General features: G+C 42.1%; 3 protein-coding genes and 1 long non-coding RNA gene across 4 annotated transcripts in view; all 4 read right to left on the bottom strand.

The window, feature by feature from the left end:
- Nucleotide 1: 1 nt before the first annotated feature.
- Nucleotides 2-1,532, bottom strand: LOC112070498 (gremlin-1). Its single transcript, XM_024137906.2, has 2 exons — nucleotides 1,418-1,532; nucleotides 2-1,214 (listed from the first exon to the last, which is right to left on the bottom strand). The coding sequence occupies exon 2, from the start codon at nucleotides 1,206-1,208 to the stop codon at nucleotides 681-683; it is 528 nt and encodes a 175-aa protein (XP_023993674.1). The 5' UTR covers nucleotides 1,209-1,214; nucleotides 1,418-1,532; the 3' UTR covers nucleotides 2-680.
- Nucleotides 1,533-1,641: 109 nt separating this feature from the next.
- Nucleotides 1,642-13,900, bottom strand: LOC112070497 (neuroendocrine protein 7B2-like). Its single transcript, XM_024137905.2, has 6 exons — nucleotides 13,732-13,900; nucleotides 12,850-13,078; nucleotides 10,994-11,143; nucleotides 2,880-2,992; nucleotides 2,502-2,555; nucleotides 1,642-2,182 (listed from the first exon to the last, which is right to left on the bottom strand). The coding sequence occupies exons 1-6, from the start codon at nucleotides 13,855-13,857 to the stop codon at nucleotides 2,081-2,083; spliced, it is 774 nt and encodes a 257-aa protein (XP_023993673.1). The 5' UTR covers nucleotides 13,858-13,900; the 3' UTR covers nucleotides 1,642-2,080.
- A 363-nt stretch (nucleotides 13,901-14,263) lies between these two features.
- Nucleotides 14,264-16,949, bottom strand: LOC112070499 (uncharacterized). Its single transcript, XR_002893910.1, has 4 exons — nucleotides 16,043-16,949; nucleotides 14,868-15,122; nucleotides 14,511-14,613; nucleotides 14,264-14,366 (listed from the first exon to the last, which is right to left on the bottom strand). It is a non-coding gene; the product is annotated as an uncharacterized lncRNA (long non-coding RNA).
- A 169-nt stretch (nucleotides 16,950-17,118) lies between these two features.
- Nucleotides 17,119-26,237, bottom strand: part of LOC112070495 (actin, alpha cardiac muscle) — a 10,475-nt gene continuing 1,356 nt past the window's right edge. The window contains exons 2-8 of the mRNA XM_024137903.2: nucleotides 22,505-22,658; nucleotides 22,141-22,269; nucleotides 21,572-21,767; nucleotides 19,607-19,768; nucleotides 18,637-18,828; nucleotides 18,107-18,288; nucleotides 17,119-17,384 (exon numbers count right to left, since the gene is read on the bottom strand). Of these exons, the coding sequence (XP_023993671.1) occupies nucleotides 17,241-17,384; nucleotides 18,107-18,288; nucleotides 18,637-18,828; nucleotides 19,607-19,768; nucleotides 21,572-21,767; nucleotides 22,141-22,269; nucleotides 22,505-22,633 (1,134 nt within the window). The 5' untranslated portion in view covers nucleotides 22,634-22,658 and the 3' untranslated portion in view covers nucleotides 17,119-17,240. The remainder of the gene's footprint in view (nucleotides 17,385-18,106; nucleotides 18,289-18,636; nucleotides 18,829-19,606; nucleotides 19,769-21,571; nucleotides 21,768-22,140; nucleotides 22,270-22,504; nucleotides 22,659-26,237) is intronic.

Below are 26,237 nucleotides of genomic sequence, written 5' to 3'. Positions count from 1 at the left end.
GTTCAAGGTGTACAATCATGAGTTTATTCAGCAACCACTTTATATACACGATGAATACAATAACAAGTACATTAAGTGACGTCTAACAAACAGGGCAAAGTTTAAAAAGAAAAGCCAATATTCATGAACATCACACTCGTATAGCGCTCCGGAAGTGAACGCATCCAACAACTCATATTCCACACAGTGGAAACAATATATGCTCTCTTAACGGTTTACAAAAATAGTCTGTCAAATTCTTACACTGTGGCTTTTTCGCCTTATTTTAAATGGCAAACATGCGCAAACCTTCTGGTATCCACGGTGATACTGTTATATTTGTATTAGGCGCAAGCCAGCAATATCATTAAAAAACAATTACGCTCGAAGCTATAAGCCATTTACAATGTGCCAAACCAGTCAATTATGCCAAACCAGTCATTATAGTCCCATACATTACACTGGGGAGTCTGTTGGGGTTGGCATAGCTACCAGTTTAGGGTTTTGGAATGGTTTTGAACAGTTCCATCCCTTGGTTTCGTTGTCTTTTGATCTCCCCTTTTAGGATTTAGATTGGACATTCTCTCCCTCATGCATATTCGTTTTTTTGCAATGGAAGCACATTTAATTGTATACTTTTTAATTCTGCCCGTGGAAAGCAAACCAACAGAGACAGTGTCCATCTATGGTTTTAAATAGGCCTAATCCAGGTCTATGGAAGCGCAGCGGCACGTCTTTACGCGCTGGACGCGTTTCTTCCGGGAGCTGGGTGACTGGCCGGGACATATGAGGGTATAGGTGACAGTGGTGAATGTTTTCGGTTTACAGGTGGAACACGATTGGAAAGCCCCGTCATCTTCGTAGATGTGTCGGGGGATGTAGAAGGAGTTACACTGCCCGTAACAGAAACGATTGATTATAGTGCGGCTGAGGCATCCTTCCTCGTGGATCGTCTGTTTCAGCGGCTGCGTTTTGCACCAGTCCAGTTTGAGGTACCGGCGCTCCGTGACGTGTAAGGCTTCTTGGCTGGATTCTAGAACCTCGTCATTGGCAGTTACTGGCCCCATTTGGCGGGAGACAAATCCGTTCTGTGGTGAGCGCTCAGACTGGTTGGGACTGGAGTTGTATTTGTATGGGTGCGGAGAGGCGCCCTGGAAGCCACCTCCCGCTGCGCTCCTCAGCGGACAGAAGAATAGTCCCAACACCATGGCAAAGACTGACGTCTTCATCCTGATCTATAGAATATTAAATAATTACATTTAAAGCCGTCGTGGAAATCAACAGAACAGATTACGTATAACTTTTAGCAAGGTTTATGCAGTAATGTCAAACCAAATACATTTCCAAGTGGTTATAGCGTACAGTTAACAGACTGATAAGAATAATTTCAACATTGTATTTGGTAGAGCGAAAATGATAAATAGCTAGATTGACTCACCTGTGTCCTACACAAACGACACGACAGAAAGATTCCCTGCGGGATTAAGATATTGCTTAAATAGAAGTATTCCTGTATGATCTCTTCTTGGAAGAGGCAAAACAAACTGCTGTCTAGCTGTACTGTCTCAGATTTAAGTACAGTAGAGGGATGTACCCGCCCCCTCCAACGCCCGTCATCCTCTCTGATAGATCCTACGTAAAAATGACTCAAACCTGGGAAACTTGCAGAGAAAATCATTTATTTTAGATGAACAGAAAATGATCAGAAAAACAGCAAGAGACTTAGTTAAAGCTTGAGCCACAAAAAGAAAGCAAAACCATAGCAACTTGATTAAATGTATATCAAAACATCAAGGTTGAATCATACACCACAGGCACACAAATAGAGTATCAATAATTTGGATAGAACAATTATTGATTGAGAACTGAAAATAGCAGAGTATAATACCTTATTTGTTACACAAGTTGTACATATCAATATACCGCTGTTACTGCATGTAACGTTGTTAGTAGGCTACGTAGTTCAACAAAATGTCATGGTGATAAAGTAGATTTTAGAGAACACTCCCAATACGTTTGTGATGCAGTTTTGAATATACTTTAGTTTTAGTGATGTGATGTGACATGGTGGGGTCAGTAACGTTAGAACAGCGGGGTGTGTTCAGGTGGATGTCCTATAGTCCTCTTCTGGGTAATGGGGAACCGACTTCTTGGCCACAACATTGTCTAGCTTCTGACCCATCAGATAGGGGTTATTGACACTCTGGAATAAAAAGGGAGCAAATATGACATTGTGTTGTGGTGAAAATAAAATCTTATTACATTCTTGAAAAAAGGTGTGGATAAAGAGGTAAGCTATAGGTGTTCCAGAGGTGTTTGTGATCATTGACGGAGAAATGAAAGACAATGTAGTCCGGATTCAAAATTGACATTGGTCGGTCAACATGCAACTTAATCCAGAAATGTGAGTTTAAAAGGGCATTATCCCCTTCAGGGTATAAACAACTCAGTGGTGGTGATGTGGTTTCACAGAAACAATTTCTACAAAAGCTTAAACTAAAAACTTAAAAAGCAGTTATAACCCTTTGTCTTCTTTTGGGTCCTCCCTTCAGTTTCTGGTACAACAGTTCCTTGTTCTGAAATGACAATGTAAGTTTAGTGACAAAGAATGTTTATTGTTTTAGAGAAAATGATTTTATGTTGTGTAATCATAAACACATAGCTTGAGCCTTTTCAGGGAACAAAGACCTTTCCATGGTTGACTTGTCTAGTGTCCACAGATGGGGTGTGGTGTCAGTTAATACAAGCGGGAAAACATTTACTAAAAGAGGGTAAGGACATGGACTAATTCAATAGTGCAGAGGGCACAGTTTTGTTGTATCCACCCGAGCCTAGTGGAGTAGGGTGAAGTTGCCCGTACACTCTGAAGGCAATTTTACCAAGTTGCCCTAGTCACTCACCCACTTAGCCAGAGCAGGGTAGTCATGTTCTGGGTCAAACAAGTGCTGATGCTTCTGGAACTCTCTGCTGAACTCTGCTGTGTCCGGGACATTCTCCAGACAACCATCTGCAGCTACAGTACAAGCAAAGAGGAAATAGTCAAGCTTTTTCAAAATTGGATGTGTGTAACTCCTGCATCCACCCTCACCTTTTTGTAATCTTTTTTATTTATTTATATATATATTTTTAAAGGTCATCGAGGAGGCGGCGAGGAGAGGGAATGTGGACAAAAATGCACTTGTATGAAATGACTCCTCCACTCGCGTCGTCAGGCAAATTACGTTTACAGGGGTAGGATCGACAAAATAAGTGTAAAGTCAAAAACAAATGAAGTTGTTCAAGACATTTTATAGATAAAAACAATATGCTACTTTTTCCTTTTAAACGTGTGCAAGATTCTCTCCTCCGATAAAACAGCTGATTCAAAGAGGGTGTGGCAGATATCAAAACTCCTCCGTGAAGGACTCCGGTAGGACACGCACGACTATCCTGATGGCACATGGTTAGAGGGGAGGACACTAACAAACTGACATCGCCTTGACAACTCATCGGTTTCTAGGGCTACGGAGGAGAGGGGGTGGAGGATGGATTTTTTCCCAAATGAGGAAAGGACATAGACAAGGCAAACCCTAGATTCGTCTGCAGCAGTGGGGGCTCCTCGGAGGACCATCCTCCTCAGTGAATTTCATTTATTTATTGTAAAACGTGGATCAAGTCATCCTTTAGATAAAACTAAATATATTCACCTCACCAAATAATTGATTGAAACACTTTTACAATGAAGGTCTATAGTAGCCTCAACAGCACTCTATAGGGTGCTGCACCATGTATCCTGCACCATGTATCCAGAGGACAGCTAGTTTCCGTCCTTCTCTTGGTATATTGACTTCCTTACACAACCTAGGAGGCTCATGGTTCTCACCCCCTTCCATAGACTTGCATCGTAATTATAGGTTGGAGGACATCCTCCAGAAGTTATCAGAGCTCTTGCAGCATGAACTGACATGTCCACCCAATCAAAGGATCAGAGAATGAATCTAGTACTGAAAGCATAAGCTACAGCTAGCTAGCACTGCAGAGCATAAAATGTTGTGAGTAGTTGACTCAGACAATAGTTGAACAAATTATTTTTCAAAAATGAAGGCGAAGCAAGAGTCATTTTTTCCCTCTCACTTAATTAGCTAACACATGCAGCTGACTAGTTTAGTTACTCAAACACCCTGCTCAAACAGAGGGATGCTATGTTAGTTAGCTGGCTATGACTATCCAACAACACTGGAACTCCAAGTCAAGGTAAGCTTTTGGTTTTATAAATTTATTGCCCCGGGGTCCGCCGGTGTAACTGCTTACTGACTATACACTAATGTTACTGCATGATTGTAGCGGGTTTACTAACGCGTTAATTCTATTAGCTATGTTGACTAAGACGTTACTTTAGTTAATATGGAGACAACGACGTAGGCTGTGTGTAGCGGTTTGGCTTGGAAAGTTTTTTTTCCACCTGGTCACATACAGCTGATGTGTTGTTCATTGAAGTCCACAAACAAAAAGGGAAAAAGTGAGAGGAGGAGAGTGCATAGAGGCTAGAATGAATACAAAGTGGCTGCTATGAAAGTGACTGTTTATGCGTGTATTCATTCCACCAACTGTTGAAAAACGTTTCTTAAACCGAAGCAAATGAAACAGGGATAAAAATACTCAAAATTTGTCCAAGCAAAACTCGTTTGCAACTGTTGCAATAATGATTACACCCTAGATAAGCTAGACGCAGACAAGAGTGTGCAAGGCGGTATTGAATGTTTCACTGTATGTCCATGTGTCATTGTCATCCCAAATGTCTCTCGACCTGTGTGCACCTACGTTGTAAACTTTCATTTGTAGGCTGTTGTAGCAACCTCATGATGGGTATAGGGAAAATTACATTTACATTTAAGTCATTTAGCTGACGCTCTTATCCAGAGCGACTTACAAATTGGAAAGTTCATACATATTCATCCTGGTCCCCCCGTGGGGAATGAACCCACAACCCTGGCGTTGCAAGCGCCATGCTCTACCAACTGAGCCACACGGGACCACAATGTGGAAAATGTGAGTATCATCTAGTAGCCTAAACCTATCGATGTTACATTAAACTGGGTGAATGGAATATGAATGACAGTCATCCAACATGCTGTAATAGAAATAAGGCCATGCTGATAAAAAATAATAATAATTATACTCCATCACAAACGGCACTGTTCTGCAGCTACAACGAGTCAGGGACAAGTACTAGGAGGATTCCTCAGATAGAACATACACGTTGATGGCGATGGCGCTGGAAGGCTGCCGTCTTATCAGCTCTTAACCAACCATGCTGTTTAGTTAGTTTCTTTTGCGATGTTCGTTAACTTGTTTTGTACATAATGTTGCTGCTACCATCTCTTATGACCGAAAAGAGCTTCTGGACATCAGAACTCCGATTGCTCACCTCGAACTGGACAAAGAGTTCTTCAATGAGTCAGACAGGAGGGATATACCACTACAGACACCCAACCAGGCCCAGATCCCCGTGATTCACTGGAGAAGGAAACGGAGATTGTGGAAAAAAGATCAGGGTGCCTTGCGAGGATCAGGCAATGACTGGCTAATCTGTCCTTGCCTTCCATTCTGCTAGCTAACGTTCAATCGCTTGAAAATAAATGGGACAAGCTGAAAGCACGTATATCCTACCAACGGGACATTAACTGTAATATCTTATGTTTCACCGAGTCGTGGCTGAACGACGACATTAACTTCTTATGGCTGCAGGGTCAGTATTGAGTAGCTTGGATGAAAAGATGCCCAGAGTAAACGGCCTCAGTCACTAATATATGCATATTATTATTGGATAGAAAACTCTAAAGTTTCCAAAACTGTCAAAATATTGTCTGTGAGTATAACAGAACTGATATTGCAGGCAAAACCCTGAGGAAAATCAAACCAGGAAGTGGCTTCTATTTTGAAAACTCCATGTTCCATAGCCTGCCTTTGCTCCATTTAAAGGGATATCAACCAGATTCGTTTTCCTATCGCTTCCTCAAGGTGTCAACAGTCTTCAGACAGTTTCAGGCTTTTATTTTGAAAAATGAGCCAGAAAGATAACATCGCGTCAGGTGTTCCCATGAGTTTTGCTCACGCAACAGAGTTTGGGCAGCCATTGCCTTTCCCTCTCCTACTGAAAAATACAGTTGCGGTTGATATATTATCGATTATATATTTTAAAAACAACCTGAGGATTGATTATAAAAAACGTTTGACATGTTTCTGTGGACATTACGGAAACTATTTGGAATTTGTCTGCGTTGTCGTGACCGCTCTTTCCTGTGGATTTCTGAACATAACACGCAAAACAAACAGGTATTTTGGATATAAAAATAATCTTTATGGAACAAAAGGAACATTTATTGTGTAACTGGGAGTCTCGTGAATGAAAACATCCGAAGATCAAAGGTAAACGATTAATTTGATTGCTTTCTGATTTGTGACCAAGCTACTTGATGCTAAGTGTACATAATGTTTTGTCGAGCGATCGATAAACTTACACAAACGCTTGGATTGCTTTTGCTGTAAAGCATATTTTCAAAATCTGACACGACAGGTGGATTAACAAAAGCCTAAGCTGTGTTTTCCTATATTGCACTTGTGGAATGAATTGCACATGAATATAAATATTTTTTGTAATATTGTTTGAATGTGGAGCTATGCCATTCAGCAGTTGTTGATGACAATTATCCCGTTAACGGGATTGCAGCCATAACAAGTTAACCTCACTGGTGTAGGGGGCAGTATTTTCACATCCGGATGAAAAGCGTGCACAGAGTAAACTGCCTGCTACTCAGGCCCAGAGGCTAGGATAAGCATATTATTAGTAGATTTGGATAGAAAACACTCTGTAGTTTTTAAAACTGTTTGAATGATGTCTGTGAGTATAACAGAACTCATGGCAGGTGAAAACCTGAGAAAAATCCAACCAGGAAGTGGGAAATCTGAGGTTTGTAGTTTTTCAAGTGATTGCCTATCCAATATACTGTGTCTATTGGGTCAGATTGCACTTCCAAAGGCTTCCACTAGATGTCAACAGTCTTTGGAACATTGTTTCAGGCTTCTACTGTGAAAGGGGAGCGAATAAGAGCTGTTTGAACCAGGGGTCTGGCAGAACGCCTTGAGTTTAGTCACGCAGTGGCTGTGAGCACGAGCTAAAGACAAAGGAATTGTCCTGTTGGAATATTATTAAAGATTTATGATAAAAACATCCTAAAGATTTATTATATACATCGTTTGACATGTTTCTACGAACTGTAATGGATTTTTTTTTTACTTTGTCTGGACTTAGTGCTCGCGCCTTGTGCATTTTGGATTACTGGACTAAACACGAACAAAAAGGATGTATTTGGACATAAATATGAACTTTATCGAACAAAACAAACATTTGTCTAACATGAAGACCTGGGAGTGCCATCAGATGAAGATCATCAAAGGTAAGTGATTAATTTTAACGCTATTTCTTTATTTTGTGACACCTCTCCTTCTTTGGAAAATGGCTGTATGGTTCTGTGGCTAGGCGCTGACCTAACATAATTGCACGGTGTGCTTTCACTAAAACTTTTTTGAAATCTGACACTGCGGTTGCTTTAAGGAGAAGTTTCTTTAATCGTATGTTTAACACTTGTATCTTAGATCAATGTTCATGATGAGTATTTCTGTAATTTGATGTGGCTCTCTGCACTTTCACCGGATGTTTGGCGCTGACCTAACATAATCGCAAGGTGTGCTTTCCCCGTAAAGCCTTTTTGAAAGCGCTAGCGTCCCACTTGTACCAGAGAGGTTAAGAACATACAGCTGGCGGGTTATACACTATCGACAGGACAGAACAGCAGCCTCTGGTAAAACACGGGGCAGATGCATGTGAACAACAGCTGGTGCACGATATCTCAGGAAGTGTCAGGGTTTTGCTCGCCTGAGGTAGAGCATCTCATGATAAGCTGTAGACCACAATATCTACCTAGAGAGAGTTTGTATTTTTCGTAGCTGTCTACATACCACCACAGACCGATGCTAGCACTAAAACCGTACTCAATTAGTTGTATACCGCCATAAGCAAACAGGAAAACGCTAATCCAGAGGCGGCGCTACTAGTGGCCGGGGAATTTAATGCAGGGAAACTTAAATCAGTTTTTATTTCTATTCGCATGTTAAATGTGCAACCAGAGGGCAAAAAAAATATATAGATCACCTTTACTCCACACAGAGACGCGTACAAAGCTCTCCATTTGGCAAATCTGATTCCTGCTTACTAGCAAAAAGTTAAGCACCAGTTGTCAGATGAAGCAGATGCTAAACTACAGGACTGCTTTGCTAGCACATACTGGAATATGTTCCGGGATTCTTCCGATGGCATTGAGGAGTACACCACATCAGTCACTGGCTTTATCAATAAGTGCATCGAGGACAGCGTCCCCTCAGTGACTGTACGTACACACCCCAACCAGAAGCCATGGATTACAGGCAACATTCGCACTGAGCTAAAGAGTAGAATTGCCGCTTTCAAGCATCTTGACTCTAACCCAGAAGCTTATAAGAAATCCTGCTATGCCCTCCGATGAACCATCAAACAGGCAAAGCGTCAATACAGGACTAAGACCGAATCGTACTACACCGCCTCCGATGCGCGTCAGATGTGGCAGGACTTGCAAACTATTACAGACTACAAAGGGAAGCACAGCCGAGAGCTGCCCAGTGACACGAGCCTACCAGACGAGCTAAATAACTTAGTTGAAGTCGGAAGTTTAAGCGTGGGTCTTCCAAATGCACAATGACCCCGAACATACTTCAAAAGGTTGTGGAAAAATGGCTTAAGGACAACAAAGTCAAGGTATTGGAGTAGCCATCACAAAGCCCTGACCTCAATCCTATAGAAAATTTGTGGGAAGAACTGAAAAAAAAAGAAAAAAGTGTGCGAGCAAGGAGGCCTACAACCTGACTCAGTTACACCAGCTCTGTCAGGAGGAATGGGACAAAATTCACCCAACTTATTGTGGGACGTTTGTGGAAGGCTACCTGAAACGTTTGACCCAAGTTAAACAATTTAAAGGCAATGCTACCAAATACTAATTGAGTGTATGTCAACTTCTGACCCACTGGGAATGTGATGAAAGAAATACAAATTGAAATAATTCTCTACTATTATTCTGATATTTCACATTCTTAAAATAAAGTGGTCATCCTAACTGACCTCAGACAGGGAATTTTTACTGGGATTAAGTGTCAGGAATTGTGAAAAACTGAGTTGAAATGTACTTGGCTAAGGTGTATGCAAACTTCTAACTTCAACTGTATATGCTCGCTTCGAGGCAAGTAACACTGAAAAATGCATGAGCATCAGCTGTTCCGGATGACTGTGATTACGCTCTCCGCAGCTGATGTGAGTAAGACCTTTAAACAGGTCAACATTCACAAGAACGCAGGGCCATACGGATTACTAGGACGGGTACTCCGAGCATGCACTGGCAAGCGTCTTCACTGACATTGTCAACCTGTCCCTGACTGAGTCTGTAATATCTGCATGTTTCAAATAGACCACCATAGTCCCTGTGCCCAAGGAAGCAAAGGTAACCTGCCTACCGACACGTAGCACTCACATCTGTAGCCATGAAATGCTTTGAAAGGCTGGTCATGGCTCACATCAACACCATTATCCCAGAAACCCTAGACCCACTCCAATTTGCATACCGCACAAACAGATCCACAGATGATGCAATCTATTGCACGCCACACTGCCCTTTCCCACCTGGACAAAAAGGAACACATATGTGAGAATGCTGTTCATTGACTACAGCTCAGCGTTCAACACCAAAGTCCCCTCAACGCTCATCACTAAGCTAAGGACCCAGGGACTAAACACCTCCCTCTGCAACTGGATCCTAGACTTCCTGACAGAACGCCCCCAGGAGGTAAGGGTAGATAACACATCCACAACGCTGATCCTCAACACAGGGGCCCCTCAGGGGTGCGTGCTCAGTACCCTCCTGTACTCCCTGTTCATTCATGACTGCCCGGCCAGGCACGACTCCAACACCATCATTAAGTTTGCTGATGACAATAGTGAGCCTGTGCCCCGACAACGATGAGACAGCCTATAGGGAGGAGGTCAGAGACCTTACCGTGTGGTGCAAGGACAACAACCTCTCCCTCAATGTGATCAAGACAAAGGAGATGATTGTGGACTACAGGAAAAGGAGGACCGAGCACGCCCCCATTCTCATCGACGGGGCTGTAGTTGAGAACTTGAAGTTCCTTGGCGTCCACAAATTATTTATTTTTTACCTTTATTTAATAACTAGGCAAGTCAGTTACGAACAAATTCTTATTTTCAATGACGGCCTAGGAACAGTGGGTTAACGCCTTGTTCAGGGGCAGAACGACAGATTTTTACCTTGTCAGCTCAGGGATTCGATCTTGCAATCTTTCGGTTACTAGTCCAAAGCTCTAACCACTAGGCTACCTGCCGCCCCAACAGCAACAAACTAACATGGTCCAAACACACCAAGACAGTCGTGAAGAGGGCACGACAAAACCTATTCCCCCTCAGGAGACTGAAAAGATTTGGCATTGGTCCTCAGAAGGTTCTACAGCTGCAACATCGAGAGCATCCTGACTGGTTGCATCCCTGCCTGGTATGGCAACTGCTCAGCCTCCGACCGCAAGGTTAGTGCGTACAGCCCAGTACATCACCAGGGCCAAGTTTCCTGCCATCCAGGACCTCAATACCAGACGGTGTCGGTATTTTCTTAAAACTGCATTGTTGGTTAAGGGTTTGTAAGTAAGCATTTCACTGTAAGGTCTACATCTGTTGTATTTGGCGCATGTGACAAATAACATTTGATACAGGGACAGAGAACCAACCACACAGAAACAAAGGATAAAGCCTCGCTGAGTGCAAGCCTGTTCCTGCTTTAGCTAACTTGATGTCTTGCAAGACTGTAATGGTACTGAAAGTTAAACACCAAGCCTAAAGGAGAAATCCTTGTTACAAACAGAAATATAGCTATTTGTTTACCCGTCTTTCCTAGTGGACATGGGTTGGAAGGGTTGGGGTAGCCATGGTCCTCACTGAAGTATTTGGGGATGTTGTCCCCTGTCAGCTCAGCTATGATGTTGGGGATGTTTCCATAGGGACCCAGATGCTGCAGCCCCTCATGGGCCCCACCTAGTGGAGGAAACAGAACAAGGATATATATTTTTTGTCATGACAGACAGAGGGGGCATGTTAACTACCATTCTTACATTTTATAGTGATGCTCCAGAACGTGTTTAATTTCAGCCAGTAGTTTTGAAAGTGGTGCTCACGAGCCTAAACAGGTCCCCGTTTTTTGTGTAGCATGTCATCCAATTGTGTACGACGTCACCCAATTCATATGATATGTTAAAAATTTGTTGTGCTTAAGATCCCAGACTGCTGCTTTAAAAATTTGATTAACACAAGTCAAAAGTGAAATCAATATCAGAATACAATACTAAGCCTAGACATGTTATTTCTGTACAGTGCATTCGTTAAAGTATTCAAACCCTGTCTCCGAGCTCTACGGTGTGTGCCTTCACATTTTTTTTGTGAATTTAAAAAAATGTAACCTTTATTTAACTAGGTTAACAACAAATGATTTACAATGACGGCCTACACCGGCCAAACATGGATGACGCTTGGCCAATTGTGCGCCACCCCCCTATAGGACTCCCAATCACGGCCGGTTGCGATACAGCCTGGAATCTAACCAGGGTGTCTGTAGTGAGGCCACAAGCACTGAGATGCGCCTTAGACCGCTGTGCCACTCGGGAGCCCATATCTTGTCCAATCAATTGAATTTACAACAGGTGGACTCCAATGAAGTTGTATAAACATCAAGGCTGATCAATGGAAACAGGATGCAGCTGAGCTCAATTTCAAGTCTCATAGCAAAGGGTCTGAATACATTTGTAAAAATGTAATGTAATCTAAAAGCCTGTTTTCACTTTGTCATTATGGTGTAGACTGATGAGGGAAAAACTATATTTAATCAATTTTAGAATAAGGCTGTAACGTAGCAAAATGTGGAAAAAGTCAAGGAATCTGAATTACTTTACAAATTCATTGTTCATGTCCAATCTCCAAACACAATCCCAAGTACAGAAACACAAGGCCAGAAATGTAAAATGTGATCTCCACAATGGTACTGGGAACTATAACCATTGGCAAAACATTTTCTCCCACCGAGATGCATGCCCTCTCTCCCACAGAATATATCCCCTCAATTCTCTTGAACATTTGGCAGGAGCTTTGGTGTAATATAAAATAGCTTACTTGCCGCGTCCACATCGATATAGACCTGTTATTAAACTCCATTATGGCTATGTACAAAATGGAACCCTATAAAGTACACTACTTTTGACCAGGGCCCATAACCCTATTCCCTATGAAGTGCACTACTTTTGACCATATGGGATGTCGCTGAGTGATTTATCCAAGGCTATGAACTGGACACAAGACAGATCTGTGGTGTAATTACTAGTAGGGAACATTTCAAAACAGATGTAATTTTATTTCACAATGGAAAATTGCCTGTAATAGAGTAGAGAGTATATTTCTTAGACATAACCCATGGGCCAAATCATGACACACCCCAGATATACAGACTGGGCTTGTGGTCTTACGCCATCATACTGTTTTATAGGTATAGTGTTTGATTACTAAACAAGTTGTCAACCAAATTGTCAGATACAATCCAGTTACTGTACTTTTTGCTTCATTGACAACAAAAAGATTGAAGATTAACAACAAGCCTGAAATATACTTTATGTCAAGCCAACTACCACAGCACTATGTCTAAAACAGACAACTCCTTTAACTCATAGATTATTATTTTAAACCATGGACCCCACCTTGGATACTCTGGGGACCCACGATGTTGGTGGCCTGGTGAGCGGGGTACTCAACCCTGTGCCGAGCGATGCCAAGCTGCTCCATGGCGCCGTGTAGGAGGCGTTGAATGTCGGCCTCAGATACCTGGTCTGCCGTGCGGGGGCTCCGGGCCGATGCCAGCTCCGCCATGCACACCAGAACGCTCAGCAACACGGTTCTACTCAACCTGACCGTCGAACCCATCTTGGTCTGCAATAGAGACAAAAATATAATTTGTCAAAAATATTGCTTATCATGTTTTCAGTTGCATTTTCTACTAAATACGTCGTTATAATTATATTTCAGAGGGATGTCCACCTGACAGAACCCATCATTAACCCATATATAAAGAGTTGACTAACAGAAGGCAGGTAGCCACTTGTGTTGTTCCTTCCCCACGTAGGCTAATAATATCACACCATTCGGCCATAGGAATCGCTTTATGTCCAAATAAAGCGGATGTCCAAATTAAATGTAGACATGGGCATAACCTAGAACTAACCTAATAAATATATTACGCGGGTACGCTAAGTGTTTATTTGTAAATCATGTCTAGAACACACATGTAATATAGCCCAATACATTGCAAAATGTAGCATGCGTAATCCTAATTAGCCTTATAAATCATATCAACCTATATCTGGAATTAAGGCATACGAGCCTTCGCCTCTTTTCTGTGAAAACAAAAATGTGCGCCATCGGGCAAATATACTACAGAGGCCGCGACAGTCATACATATTCTGGATATACCAATAAACGACATTTAACAGATGCAATATTTTCAATCTCATAGGCTACTGTTACCCATATCGAAAAGGCCTACACGATATTTATCAGACTTTACGATGTATCGTTTTCCTTACGGTGTATCCTGGATGCGGTGAGACAGAGCTTGTGATGCTGACGGAGGATGCAGTCTTCGCTCCACGGATCATTGCCTTACTGGCTCTTGCCAGGCACCAAAAAACAAAACAATCCCTGGCTGTCATTAAACAATGTCAATAATTTAGCGCATCAGGGTGGCGTTTTCGTGTGATTTACAAAATGAGTAGACAAACATGCTATAGCCTAAGCTGTGGCTAAAACAGTAATACATTTTCATAAATTTGACTCCAAAGAAAAATGTAAATAGGCTTATTTATTAAAACATTTAGTTTTACAGACATATTGGACAGGTGGGCTAAAAGTAATATGTAAAGGGAAATCAATTAAATAATCAGTCAAAAAGGCTCCAAAGATATAACAGAACATCTTTACAATAAAATATGACATTGATAAGCCTCCATTTTTATCTTCAATGCAAATATCATAAAAACAATGATAACTGCCATATGGACCTTTACATGTGCTGAATAGAACTCTATCCATTTGATGAGACTAGAGTCGTAAGGGGGGGGGGGGGGGGGGGTCGGTACAGCTTTCCCCAGACCAGAAGACAGGTGGACACAGTCACTCAGCCTTTTGGCCGAAACACACCCAACGTTTCACCGAATCCATTCTGAGGGAAGTAAAGAAAGGGAGTCAAAACGGTTAAGAGTTCATGGTTCCACCTATCATCAGTGGGGCAGGACCCAACCTTGCTCTGTTTTCCTTCACTTTGGAGGAAAGAGAATAGCATACAAAATTAAATTTTTGCCCTGACCTGGCCAACAGGGATGAGGGACTGGAGCCTGGCCTGGGGAAGCAGGCTGTGGCTCAGGGCATAGACTAAAGCCAGGTTAATACTAGTCATCTGTTCTTCACACCTGAGAAAGGGAAAGAAAGGCAGAGAGGAAACAATTACATGATCTCTGCAGGAACTGTACAGTACAGCAAGACATTTGGGATCAACGCATCTGATAAATTATACCCATCTCAATCTGGGAAACCCATTCAAATATATCACCGAACACGAGTTCCAAAATAGAATGGTAACTTAGCTCCCAGTATGTAAGCATACTGCAGCTTCTTCGAAGAGGTCAGGACCTTAATGGCACAGGAGCTGCTCTCAACACATTACCTGCCGGAGACCTTTGAGAGGAAATGGAAAAAGTGTCTGAGAAAAGGCACAGTTCTTGTCAGGCAGTAGGCAGAACAGCAGCTGGGTGGCCCGAGGACCTCTCCTCCACAGTGGGCAGAAGCTGGGCCTTTAACAGGGCAGAGTGGATGTCTAGGGGGTGGAAAATAGGTTATGGAAGCTCCAGACAGAACAGCTTCAGTAGGCTGGCCACATCAGGGCTGTGGATAGGCAGGCTTCCCAGTGGTCCAGCTTAGCCTGTGAAATAGATGTAGCAGACAACAAAACAGGCTTGAGTTGAAGTCCGTGGACCAACCACCATGACTCAGTTCCATTACACAAGAGTCATTGAATGAATGAGTCTTCTGTATGGGCGAGTTTACCCGCAATAACATCTGCTAAATGTGTAACTGTTATGTGACGAATAAAATGTAATTTGAAATTTGACTTGGCCCCCTGACGCTCGGTCTGAACATTACCAAGCATTGCTTTCAGTACGGTTTTGGAATCATAAAGGACCTCATCTTTCATATAAGTGTGAAATAATTTTCAAAACACAACTTCTAGGGTTACTGTTCCCACACGACCATATCTCCATGTTACACAGCACGTTTACGGAAGACAGAGACCGCCTGTGCGAATTTGCCATCTAGCATGCTCCCCACACCTGGGTGTAATGGAAGAAGGCTGCCAGAAACGTGGTGTCACTGAAAAATACTTTTGGCTGCAACTGTGATAGCCAGTTTAAAATAAAAAAAATAGTATTTTACATGTGTGATTTTTTCATGTGATATGAAAGGGCTTTATTTCTAGAACCGTATCGCAACTGAGAAACGAGTCACATTTAGATGGAATATTTGGCTGTCAGAGCCACTACCTCTGAAAATAAGATGACGTCCTTGGACCTTAAAGAGTAACGGGCTCCGTAAGAGCACATCTTGGGCTACTATGACCCATGCATTTTACACCAGAGAACATATGGTTAAACTCACACCACTTTACGATCCTCAGACGAACAACAGAGACAGATTTTCTGAACAGGCCATCAGTACCAGCATGTTGCAGTTGGTGTTCACAAGAATCCACGTTGAAATGGATATGAATCATTTGTCACTTAAAAATCAGGTATTGGAGGTCTATTGAAATAGTTTCTGAAATTGTAACCTGTGTGTACTTACCAGGGTAGCAGCCCATACTCAACACTGTGGCCAACTCTCCAGCGGCACTCCAAAACACCCGTGTTTCACCAGTAACTCCTCTCGCTTTCTTCCGACAGTTTTCCAGCTTTTATCCAATGAACCACACGAAGACGTTGCAAAACATAGGCATAGTGAAGTGGTTCGGCTCTATCTGAAATCTTAATATTTCTGTCACCTTTTTGCAAGTGGAAACGAAGCAGTCTTCCTAAATGTCATTGACCAATAACTGCCAGGTAAACTATTTTAACACGATTGCTGCCGATTCTGAAAAGTCGCTATTTTAATTATTGCCATCAGAATCACCTGTGGCACTTTGAAAACACACCATTCAATTAAGCGCCTCTCTGGCAGATGCAATACATTCGTCAGACTGAGGGTGGCGTTGTAGTATCACATTCAAAAAAAGTAGTTCCGTCAAATATAAGCCAACCTGGGCCTGTTTTCCCAAAAGCATCTTAAGGCTAAATTAATCTTAGAACCAATGGATCCTATGGTTCCAACGATGGATTTATCCTTAAGATGTTTTTGGGGAATCCGGCCCCCGACTATTATTTCAGATGAGGTAAACTGGCTAAGAGCGTCTGCTAAATGACTTAAATGTAAATGAAGGGTACTGCTTGTCAGAGGGTTTGATGAAAAGGGCAAGGATGTGCTGGGATGCAGAAGGTTTGTGGCCTAACTTTCAGGAATGGGTCATGGTGGGGTTTAGGGTTGGAATCGATGAAATCCATGGGCACACTGTTACGGTCATCTTGTTTTGGTAGCAATGCTTATGATTCCTCACGTGGTTGATTGATTATTTACAACAGTTCACGTTACTTAGGCTGTGTTTACAAAGGCAGCCCAATTATTGGCAAAAGAGCTGATCTGATTGGTCACAAGACCAATGGGGGGGGGGGGGGGGGCMGMCGGYGMGGGGAGGGGGAGTCTGAGTAGGGCGGCCTGTGTAAACAGCCTCAGGGCCCAGATAGTCAAATTATAATGAAAATCAAACAACACTATTTTATGTATTCTGAATGTGTTCCCTCAAACCGAACAGACATCCAACAACAAAGTATCTTAATGCTTATTGTTACAAGCAACTATTTTATTACAATAGAACATGTATATACAGTACAAAGGCAGACAACAGAAGGAGGGTCTATGTGTATGGAGGAGGTGTGGGGAGATGGGATGTTTAGAAGCACTTCCTGTGGACGATGGAAGGGCCGGCCTCGTCGTACTCCTGCTTACTGATCCACATCTGCTGGAAGGTGGAGAGAGAGGCCAGGATGGAGCCGCCGATCCACACAGAGTACTTACGCTCGGGGGGAGCGATGATCTAGAGGAGGTGGAGGGTTGGTTAAGAACTCAGAGGCTAAAGTTCTTTGCTGCTCAGTGCACAAGTGTTGCTTATTTAAATCAGAGCTGTGGGTATACAGAGTTAGCCATTCTAGTCCAAATGCAATTTAGCATGTTATTGTAGTGAAGTGTATGGAAAGAGGTTTGGTTACGAACTCTTCAGAAGTCTTATGTGCTCTCTAGCACAGTGGACAGACAGTGTTGCTGATTTGAACCAGCGTTGTGTGTGTACAGTATTAGGCAAACATGGTTTGTTATTTAAAGTAAAGGATAGTTGGCTGAACATGGAGGATAGTGGGGCAACTCCTGTAAACCTACAGCCTATTGGAATTTGGTGTACTTTCTGAATTGAAATGGAATTGACCCCAACCCTGATGTCCACACTAGTGTACATTCAGTAGTAGTAACTATTAATTCATTCAGTAGTAACTAGTGTACTACTGTTGGAAATAGTCAATGTTCCAATGACCATACTACATAGAATACACGCCCAAGACATGGCTTCATTCAGTAGTACACTAGTGTGGACATCAGGGTTGGGGTCAATTCCATTTCAATTCAGAAAGTACACCAAATTCCAATATCAAATCCACATTTTCCTAAGTGAAAAGCATATAGGAGAGAATTGAAATGGAATTGACTCTAACCCTGGTGGACATTGTAACTTAGTTCCTCCTGTGTTGAATAGAAATGTTCCCCCACCTTAATCTTCATAGTGCTGGGGGCCAGAGCGGTGATCTCCTTCTGCATACGGTCGGCAATACCAGGGTACATGGTGGTACCGCCGGACAGGACGTTGTTGGCGTACAGGTCCTTACGGATGTCAATGTCACACTTCATGATGCTGTTGTAGGCGGTCTCATGGATACCAGCGGACTCCATACCTGAGCAGGTGAGAAGAGACACTTGGTGAGCAACGACACCGCCACAGACAGGACGTAGGTGACCAACAGGAGTTAGACATGTAAGGAATAGATAAATTATGTTTACATTAAATGGCTATGTGTGTGGAATCTAACAGTAACAGAATGGCAATGTCCATTGGACATTCATTATTTTGGAACTTTTGTTAGTGTAATGTTTACTGTTAAATTTGTATTGTTTATTTCACTTTTGTTTATTATCTATTTCACTTGCTTTGGCAATGTAAACATATGTTTCACATGGCAATAAAGCCCCTTAAATTACATTGAAATTTAATTGAATGGAGAGAGAGCGAGAGAGATACGCACCAATGAAGGAAGGCTGGAAGAGGGTCTCTGGGCAACGGAAACGCTCGTTACCGATGGTGATGACCTGCCCGTCAGGCAGCTCATAGCTCTTCTCCAGGGAGGAGGAGGAGGCAGCAGTGGCCATCTCATTCTCAAAGTCCAGGGCGACGTAGCACAGCTTCTCCTTGATGTCACGCACGATCTCACGCTCGGCTGTAGGGGGCAGATTCAGAGTGTTGGTGAATCAAGTCCAACGTTAGATGCTACATAGAGCCTCAGACCCTACATAGAGCCTCAAAGACGCTACATAGAGCCTCAAAGATGCTACATAGAGCCTCATAGACTTCTGAAGGTAATTGATTGCACCAGATCTTATTTAGGGGCTTCATAGCAAAGGGGTGAATACATATGCACGCACCACTTTTCCGTTTTTATTTTTTAGAATTTTTTTAAACAAGTAATTTTTTTCACTTCACCAATTTGGACTATTTTGCGTATGTTCATTACATGAAAACCAAATAAAAATCTATTTAAATTACTGGTTGTAATACAACAAAATAGGAAAAACGGCAAGCGGGATGAATACATTTGCAAGGCACTGTATAGCACGGCTAAGGGCTGTTCTTAACCACGACGCAACGTGGAGTGCCTGGATGCAGCCCTTAGCCGTGGTATATTGGCCATATACCACAAACCTCCCGAGGTGCCTTATTGCGATTATAAACTGGTTACCAACGTAATTAGAGCAGTAAAGATAAATGTTTTGTCATACCTGTGGTATACGGTCTGATATACCATGGCTGTCAGCAATATGCATTCACTGCCCGAACCACCCAGTTGATAATAAATAACATATCATAGATAGGCTTATACTTTATCTTACCAAGATCAGGCTTATACTTTATCTTACCAAGATCATGTTATCTCAACTTGTCTCTCTGTATAATGTGATCCTGTCCATAGAAATCTTGGTTCTTGGTGGCCATCTTACCGGTGGTCACGAAGGAGTAGCCACGCTCAGTCAGAATCTTCATCAGGTAGTCAGTGAGGTCGCGACCGGCCAGATCCAGACGCATGATGGCGTGGGGCAGAGCATAACCCTCATAGATGGGGACGTTGTGGGTCACACCATCACCAGAGTCCAGAACAATACCTGAGGAGAGGATGGATTATCAGATAAGGATGGAGGTGGACACAGATCTGCTGCTTTTCACCTATAGATGTCTTGTGAGACTGCAATGGATCACCACCCTTAAAGTGTTTAAATCAGGCCTGGGCAACTCCAGTCTATTGGGGGCCTGATTAGCGTCACAGTTTTGCCCCAGTCCCAGCTAACACACCTGACTCCAATAATCAACTAATCATGATCTTCAGTTTAGGATGCAATTAGTTTAAATCAGCTGTGTTTGTTAGGGATGGGGGAAAAGTGTGACACCAATCAGGCACCTGAGGACTGGAGTTGCCCAGGCCTGGTCTATAGGATATTATGTGAGTAATGTAAACAGCACTTATTAATGTCAAACCATGTCGTCACAGGAGTAGAAAATATTGTGTCTGTAGCATTATACCAGTTGTTTATTGTGTATATGGTATTGTGGTATGGTATTTATTGTGTATATGGTATTGTGGTATGGTATTTATTGTGTATATGGTATTGTGGTATGGTATTTAGTTGTGTATATGGTTATTGTGGTAGGTTATTTATTGTGTATATGGTTGATTGTGTGTATGGTATAAATTTATTGTGTTATATGGGTATTGGTGGTATGGTATTTATTGTGTAATGCGTATTGTGGTATGGTATTTATTGTGTATTAATGTATTGTGGTATGGGTATTTATTGTGTATATGGTATTGTGGGTATGGTATTTTATTGTGTATATGGTATTGTGGTATGGTAATTTATTGTGTATATGTATTGTGGTATGGTATTTATTGTGTATATGGTATTGTGGTATGGTATTTATTGTGTATATGGTATTGTGGTATGGTATTTATTGTGTAATGGTATTGTGGTTATGGTATTTATTGTGTAATATGTATTGTGGTATATGGTATTTATTGTGTATATGTATTGTGGTATGGTATATTTATTGTGTAGTTATGGTATTAATTGTGTATTGGTATTGTGGTATGTATTTGTTAATGTAGTGTATATTAGTATTGTAGGTATGGTATTTATTGTGTATATGTATTGTGTATGTGTATTTATTTGGTGTATTGGTATTGTGGTATGGTATTGTTTTGGTATGTGATATGGTTATTTGTAGGTATTGGGTATGATTTATTGTGTATATGGTATTGAGGGTATGTGTATTTATTGTGTATATGGTATATGTGGTATGGTATTTATTGTGTATATGGTATTGTGGTATGGTATTTATTGTGTATATTGGTCATTGTGGGTATGGTATATTTATGTGTATTATGGTATTGTGGTATGGTATTTATTGTGTAATATGGTAATTGTGGTTATGGTATTTATTGTGTATATGGTATTGTAGGTAATGGTATTTATGTGTTATATGGTATTGTGGTAATGGTATTTATTGTGTATATGGTATTGTGGATGGTATTATTGTGTATTGGTATTGTGGTATGGTATTTATTGTGTATATGGTATTGTGGTATGGTATTTATTGTGTATATGGTATTTGTGGTATGGTATTTATTGTGTATATGGTATTGTGGTATGTTTTATTGTGTATATGGTATTTGTGGTATGGTATTTTATGTGTATATGGTATTGTGGTATGGTATTTATTGTGTATATGGTATTGTGGTATGGTATTTTATTGTGTATGGTATTGGTCATGGTATGTGGTATTGGTATTTATTGTGTATATGGTATTGAGGTATGGTATTTATTGTGTATATGGTATTGTGGTATGGTATTTATTGTGTATATGGTATTGTGGTATGCCATGTGATAGTCGGAAGTCTTGTGGAAACTCACCGGTGGTACGACCGGAGGCGTACAGGGACAGCACAGCCTGGATGGCGACGTACATGGCGGGGACGTTGAAGGTCTCAAACATGATCTGGGTCATCTTCTCCCTGTTGGCCTTGGGGTTCAGGGGGGCCTCAGTGAGCAGGGTGGGGTGCTCCTCAGGGGCCACCCGCAGCTCATTGTAAAAGGTGTGGTGCCAGATCTGATGGAAGAAGGAGGAGGAGTAAGATGGTCAGAGACGTTCTGGAGAACAGAACACATTGTGAAATAGAGAAAGATTTAGCTGTCCCGTTGAAGTCATGTTGTTTTGCATAATGTAGCCATAAAATATTTCCTATGTTCCTTTTTTTGTGTTTTATACGTTTTAATATGGTGGTGTTATGTGTATTGAAATATCGTCATATTCTTAAATTTCATAAGGCTTTTTTGCATCATATTGGATAGTATCCTAAGTGTCATTAGCTTCTTATCTCTATGTATATGTGTATCTTGAGATATGAAGTTCTGCTTTTATCCTCTTCCAATCATTCACAGGTGTCTAATATCTCTAGTAGAGTCTTGTCTCTGGGACCCACCTTCTCCATGTCGTCCCAGTTGGTGATGATGCCGTGCTCGATGGGGTACTTCAGAGTCAGAATACCTCTCTTGCTCTGAGCCTCGTCTCCCACATAGCTGTCCTTCTGTCCCATACCCACCATCACGCCCTGTATAGAGATCAAACACGGGTCAGGAGAGTTCGCCATACGCACAACACATGAATTGAACTTTACGCAAACTTTTACGCATGGCTGACGTGAGTCTCATTACCAACGCTACAAACGTAAACTACACTACATTATCTGTATATAGTCTAGTATCTTTAACGTCATGACATAAGTAAACAAACAAATCAGTTAGTAACGGCCAACGGCTATCCGTTTTTTATCTTAAGTAGCATACCTGGTGACGGGGACGTCCAACGATTGATGGAAACACAGCGCGGGGAGCATCATCACCGGCGAACCCAGCCTTGACTAGGCCAGAGCCGTTGTCGCACACGAGGGCGGTAGTCTCGTCGTCGTCACACATGATTGGTCTTGTTTCAGGTGGCCTTCTGTTAGGAGGAGAGACACGTTGGTAAGAGCTCTGTCTGAGCACGTTAACACTGATGTACATAAACTAGGGTAAATACTGTATCTATCTATCTATAGAAAACACCATGTACATTAGCTCATCACTGGACTTGAGGCTACCACTGCATTAACAGTTACATTTACGCACTATTGCTACAGTGCCTTCGGGAAGTATACAGACACCTATAGGTTTCCCAGATTGTGACATTACAGTCTTATTCTAAAATGTATTAAATAGTTTTTTCCTCATCAATCTACACACAATATCCGATAGTGACAATGTTTGCTAATTTATAAAAATTAAAAACTAAAATATCACATTTACATACACTACCGTTCAAAAGTTTGGGGTCACTTAGAAATGTCCTTGTTTTTGAAAGAAACGCACATTTTTGGTCCATTAAAATAACATCAAATTGATCAGAAATACAGTGTAGACATTGTTCATGTTGTAAATGACTGTTTTAGCTGGAAATGGCCGTTTCTTTAATGGAATCTACAGAGGCCCATTATCAGCTCGTGTTCCAATGGCACGTTGTGTTAGCTAATCCAAGTTTATAATTTTAAAATGTTAATTGATCATTAGAAAACCCTTTTGCAATTATGATAGCACAGCTGAAACTGTTGTTCTGATTGAAGTAGAAATAAAACTGTCCTTCTTTAGACTAGTTGAGTATCTGGAGCATCAGCATTTGTGGGTTCAATTACAGGCTCAAAATGGCCAGAAGCAAAGAACTTTCTTCTGAAACTCGTCAGTCTATTCTTGTTCTGAGAAATAAAGGCTATTCCATGTGAGAAATTGCCAAGAAACTGAAGATCTCGTACAACGCTGTGTACTACTCCCTTCACAGAACAGCATAAACTGGCTCTAACCAGAATAGAAAGAGGAGTGGGAGGCCCCGGTGCACAACTGAGCAAGAGGACAAGTACATTAGTGTCTAGTTTGAGAAACAGACACCTCACAAGTCCTCAACTGGCAGCTTCATTAAATAGTACCCGCAAAACACCAGTCTCAACGTCAACAGTGAAGAGGCGACTCCGGGATGCTGGACTTCTAGGCAAAGTTGCAAAGAAAAAGCCATATCTCAGACTGGCCAATTAAAATCAAATATTAAGATGGGCAAAAGAACACAGACATTGGACAGAGGAACTCTGGCTAGAAGGCCAGCATCCCAGAGTCGCCTCTTCACTGTTGACGAGCCTAGAGCTCTGTCAGAGTGACCATCGGGTTCTTGGTCACTTCCCTGACCAAGGACCTTCTCCCCCGATTTCTCCGTTTGGCCGGGCGACCAACTCTAGCAAGAGTCTTGGTGGTTCCAAACTTCTTCCATTTAAGAATCATGGAGGCCACTGTGTTGTTGGGGACCTTCAATGCTGCAGAAATGTTTTCGTACTCTTCCCCAGATCTGTGCCTCCACACACTCCTGTTCTCGGAGCTCTACGGACAATTCCTTCGACCTCATGGCTTGGTTTTTGCTCCGACATGCACTGTCAACTGTGGGACCCTATATAGACTGGTGTGTGCGTTTCCAAATTATGTCCAATTATTTTTATTTACCACAGGTGGACTCCAATTAAGTTGTAGAAACATCTCAAGGATGATCAATGGAAACAGGATGCACCTGAGCTCAAATTCGAGTCTCATAGCAAAGGGTCTGAATACTTATGTAAATAAGGTATTTATATGTTATTTGATTTTTTATACATTTGCAAGAATGTGTTTTCGCTTTTTCATTTAGGGGGTATTGTGTGTAGATTGCTAAGAGAAAAAAAAAATATTGAATCCTTTTTAGAATAAGGCTGTAACGTAACAAAATGTGGAAAATGACAAAGGGTCTGAATACTTTCCGAAGGCACTGTACAGTACATTTAGGAATCAGTTACGTTAAAGACATCCTCCAAGGAGGTGACTGGTGAATGAATATGTTATCATTATTGTTTAATATAATGCTTAATGCCATGATATTGTTTTTTTTTATGTTGTCGTAATTTCAGTATTTTAAAGCACAAATAAATTCAAATGTTCCTAGAAATAACTTTTCAAAAGTGTTATGGAAATAACCTAGTCCTCTTACTGACCACTGATAACCTATCTTCTCCCTCTTCGTCAGAGCGGCCCTGTAAAGCCAAACAGGGGCATAGTAGAGCCCCTCCACACTACTGTCTCTATTCTTAACCATGGCCCTTGTCATTCCAAACAGCAGCCACACGGAACACTACCCCCTCCCCTCTCTCCTCATCCTCCCCTCTCTCCTCATCCTCCCCTCTCTCCTCATCCTCCCCTCTCTCCTCATCCTCCCCTCTCTCCTCATCCTCCCCTCTCTCCTCATCCTCCCCTATCTCTAACAGAGCTATGTCACAGCTGAAGTAGCTTGTCTGTTGACAAGTAACAGTGGTGGCCAAGTAATTGTCGGCACAATAGTACCTCCTGTATGCTTTGTAGGGGAGCTGGAGAGCATGTGTTACTGTCCCTCTATTCCTCCACCCAACCTCCTCTTAATCTATCTATCTATCTATCCCTTCATACTCCAGTTACTGTCCCTCTCCATCCCTCTCTTCAGCCAGCCTTGGCCTGACAGCTCCCTTCAGAGCATGTGTTTCTGTCCCTCCAGTCCATCTTTCCATTACATCCCCCTCTCCCTCTATCCCTCCATTCCTCAATCCATTATCCTCTTGCTGTATCTTTCCATCACTTCATCCCTCCTTCCCTGCCAGCCAGCCAGCCAACCAGCCAGCCAGCCAACCGGCCAGCCAGCCCTGGCATGACAGCTCCCTTCATTAGTAGATGTGGTCAGAAGTCGGGAGGCCTGGCGCTCCACAGCGGGCGATCTGTTCGTCTGTCTGACCCCCTGGTCAATCCACCAGAGCCACAGATCACTGTTCACACGTGTTGCCACCAGCATGGCCTGTCAATCAATGACAACAAGCCTGGCTGCTGCAGACTGCTGAACTACATGTACTGTCTTCCTGTCTCCCCATTCAGCTCATTTCAGCTCTCTTTCTCCACCCTTTATTCCTTCTCTCAATAACCTCAAAACATCATTCTCTCACAGCCAATTAGAAGTAGACAGACATCCTGTTGTAGGCATTAACTCTACATGTGGTGATGTGCTCTCTCTCTTTCAACCACAGCAGCAGCTCCCGGCTGATAAACCAACATCCTTCTTCCCTTTCCAAAACCACAACAACACAGCAGCACTATGCTTCCCAGGAGTAGCTCACAAAAGTGTGAATCCTTCCTAACACCACCAAGTCATCTAGCCATCCTCCTCTCCCCTCTCTCTGTCGTCTCTCTGAAGTAGTGGTAGTCCAATAGTGAAATACATCTTCTACAAGCACAGGGCAGTACTGAGTCCAGTAGAGACACAGTGTTATAGACAGTACTGAGTCCAGTAGAGACACAGTGTTATAGACAGTACTGAGTCCAGTAGAGAAACAAACAGTGTTATAGACAGTACTGAGAGTCTAGAGAAACAGTGTTTATAGACAGTACTGAGTCCAAGTCACTGTAGAGAACAGTGTTATAGAGACAGTACTGAGTCCATAGAGAAACAGTGTTA

This window comes from Salvelinus sp. IW2-2015, unplaced genomic scaffold (genome assembly GCF_002910315.2).
Source record: "Salvelinus sp. IW2-2015 unplaced genomic scaffold, ASM291031v2 Un_scaffold1345, whole genome shotgun sequence".
In the NCBI taxonomy this organism is placed as follows: Eukaryota; Metazoa; Chordata; class Actinopteri; order Salmoniformes; family Salmonidae; genus Salvelinus; species Salvelinus sp. IW2-2015.
This window is presented reverse-complemented; position numbering and strand designations above follow the sequence as displayed.

Coding starts and splice junctions, on each gene's coding strand:
- LOC112070498 (XM_024137906.2), bottom strand. CDS start 1,208: ATGAAGACGTCAGTCTTTGCCATGGTGTTGGGACTATTCTTCTGTCCG.
- LOC112070497 (XM_024137905.2), bottom strand. CDS start 13,857: ATGACAGCCAGGGATTGTTTTGTTTTTTGGTGCCTGGCAAGAGCCAGT. Junction 2,993..10,993: donor ATGTCCACTAGGAAAGACGG/GTAAACAAATAG, acceptor CTTGTACTGTAG/CTGCAGATGGTTGTCTGGAG. Junction 2,556..2,879: donor ACCCTGCTCTGGCTAAGTGG/GTGAGTGACTAG, acceptor TTGTCATTTCAG/AACAAGGAACTGTTGTACCA.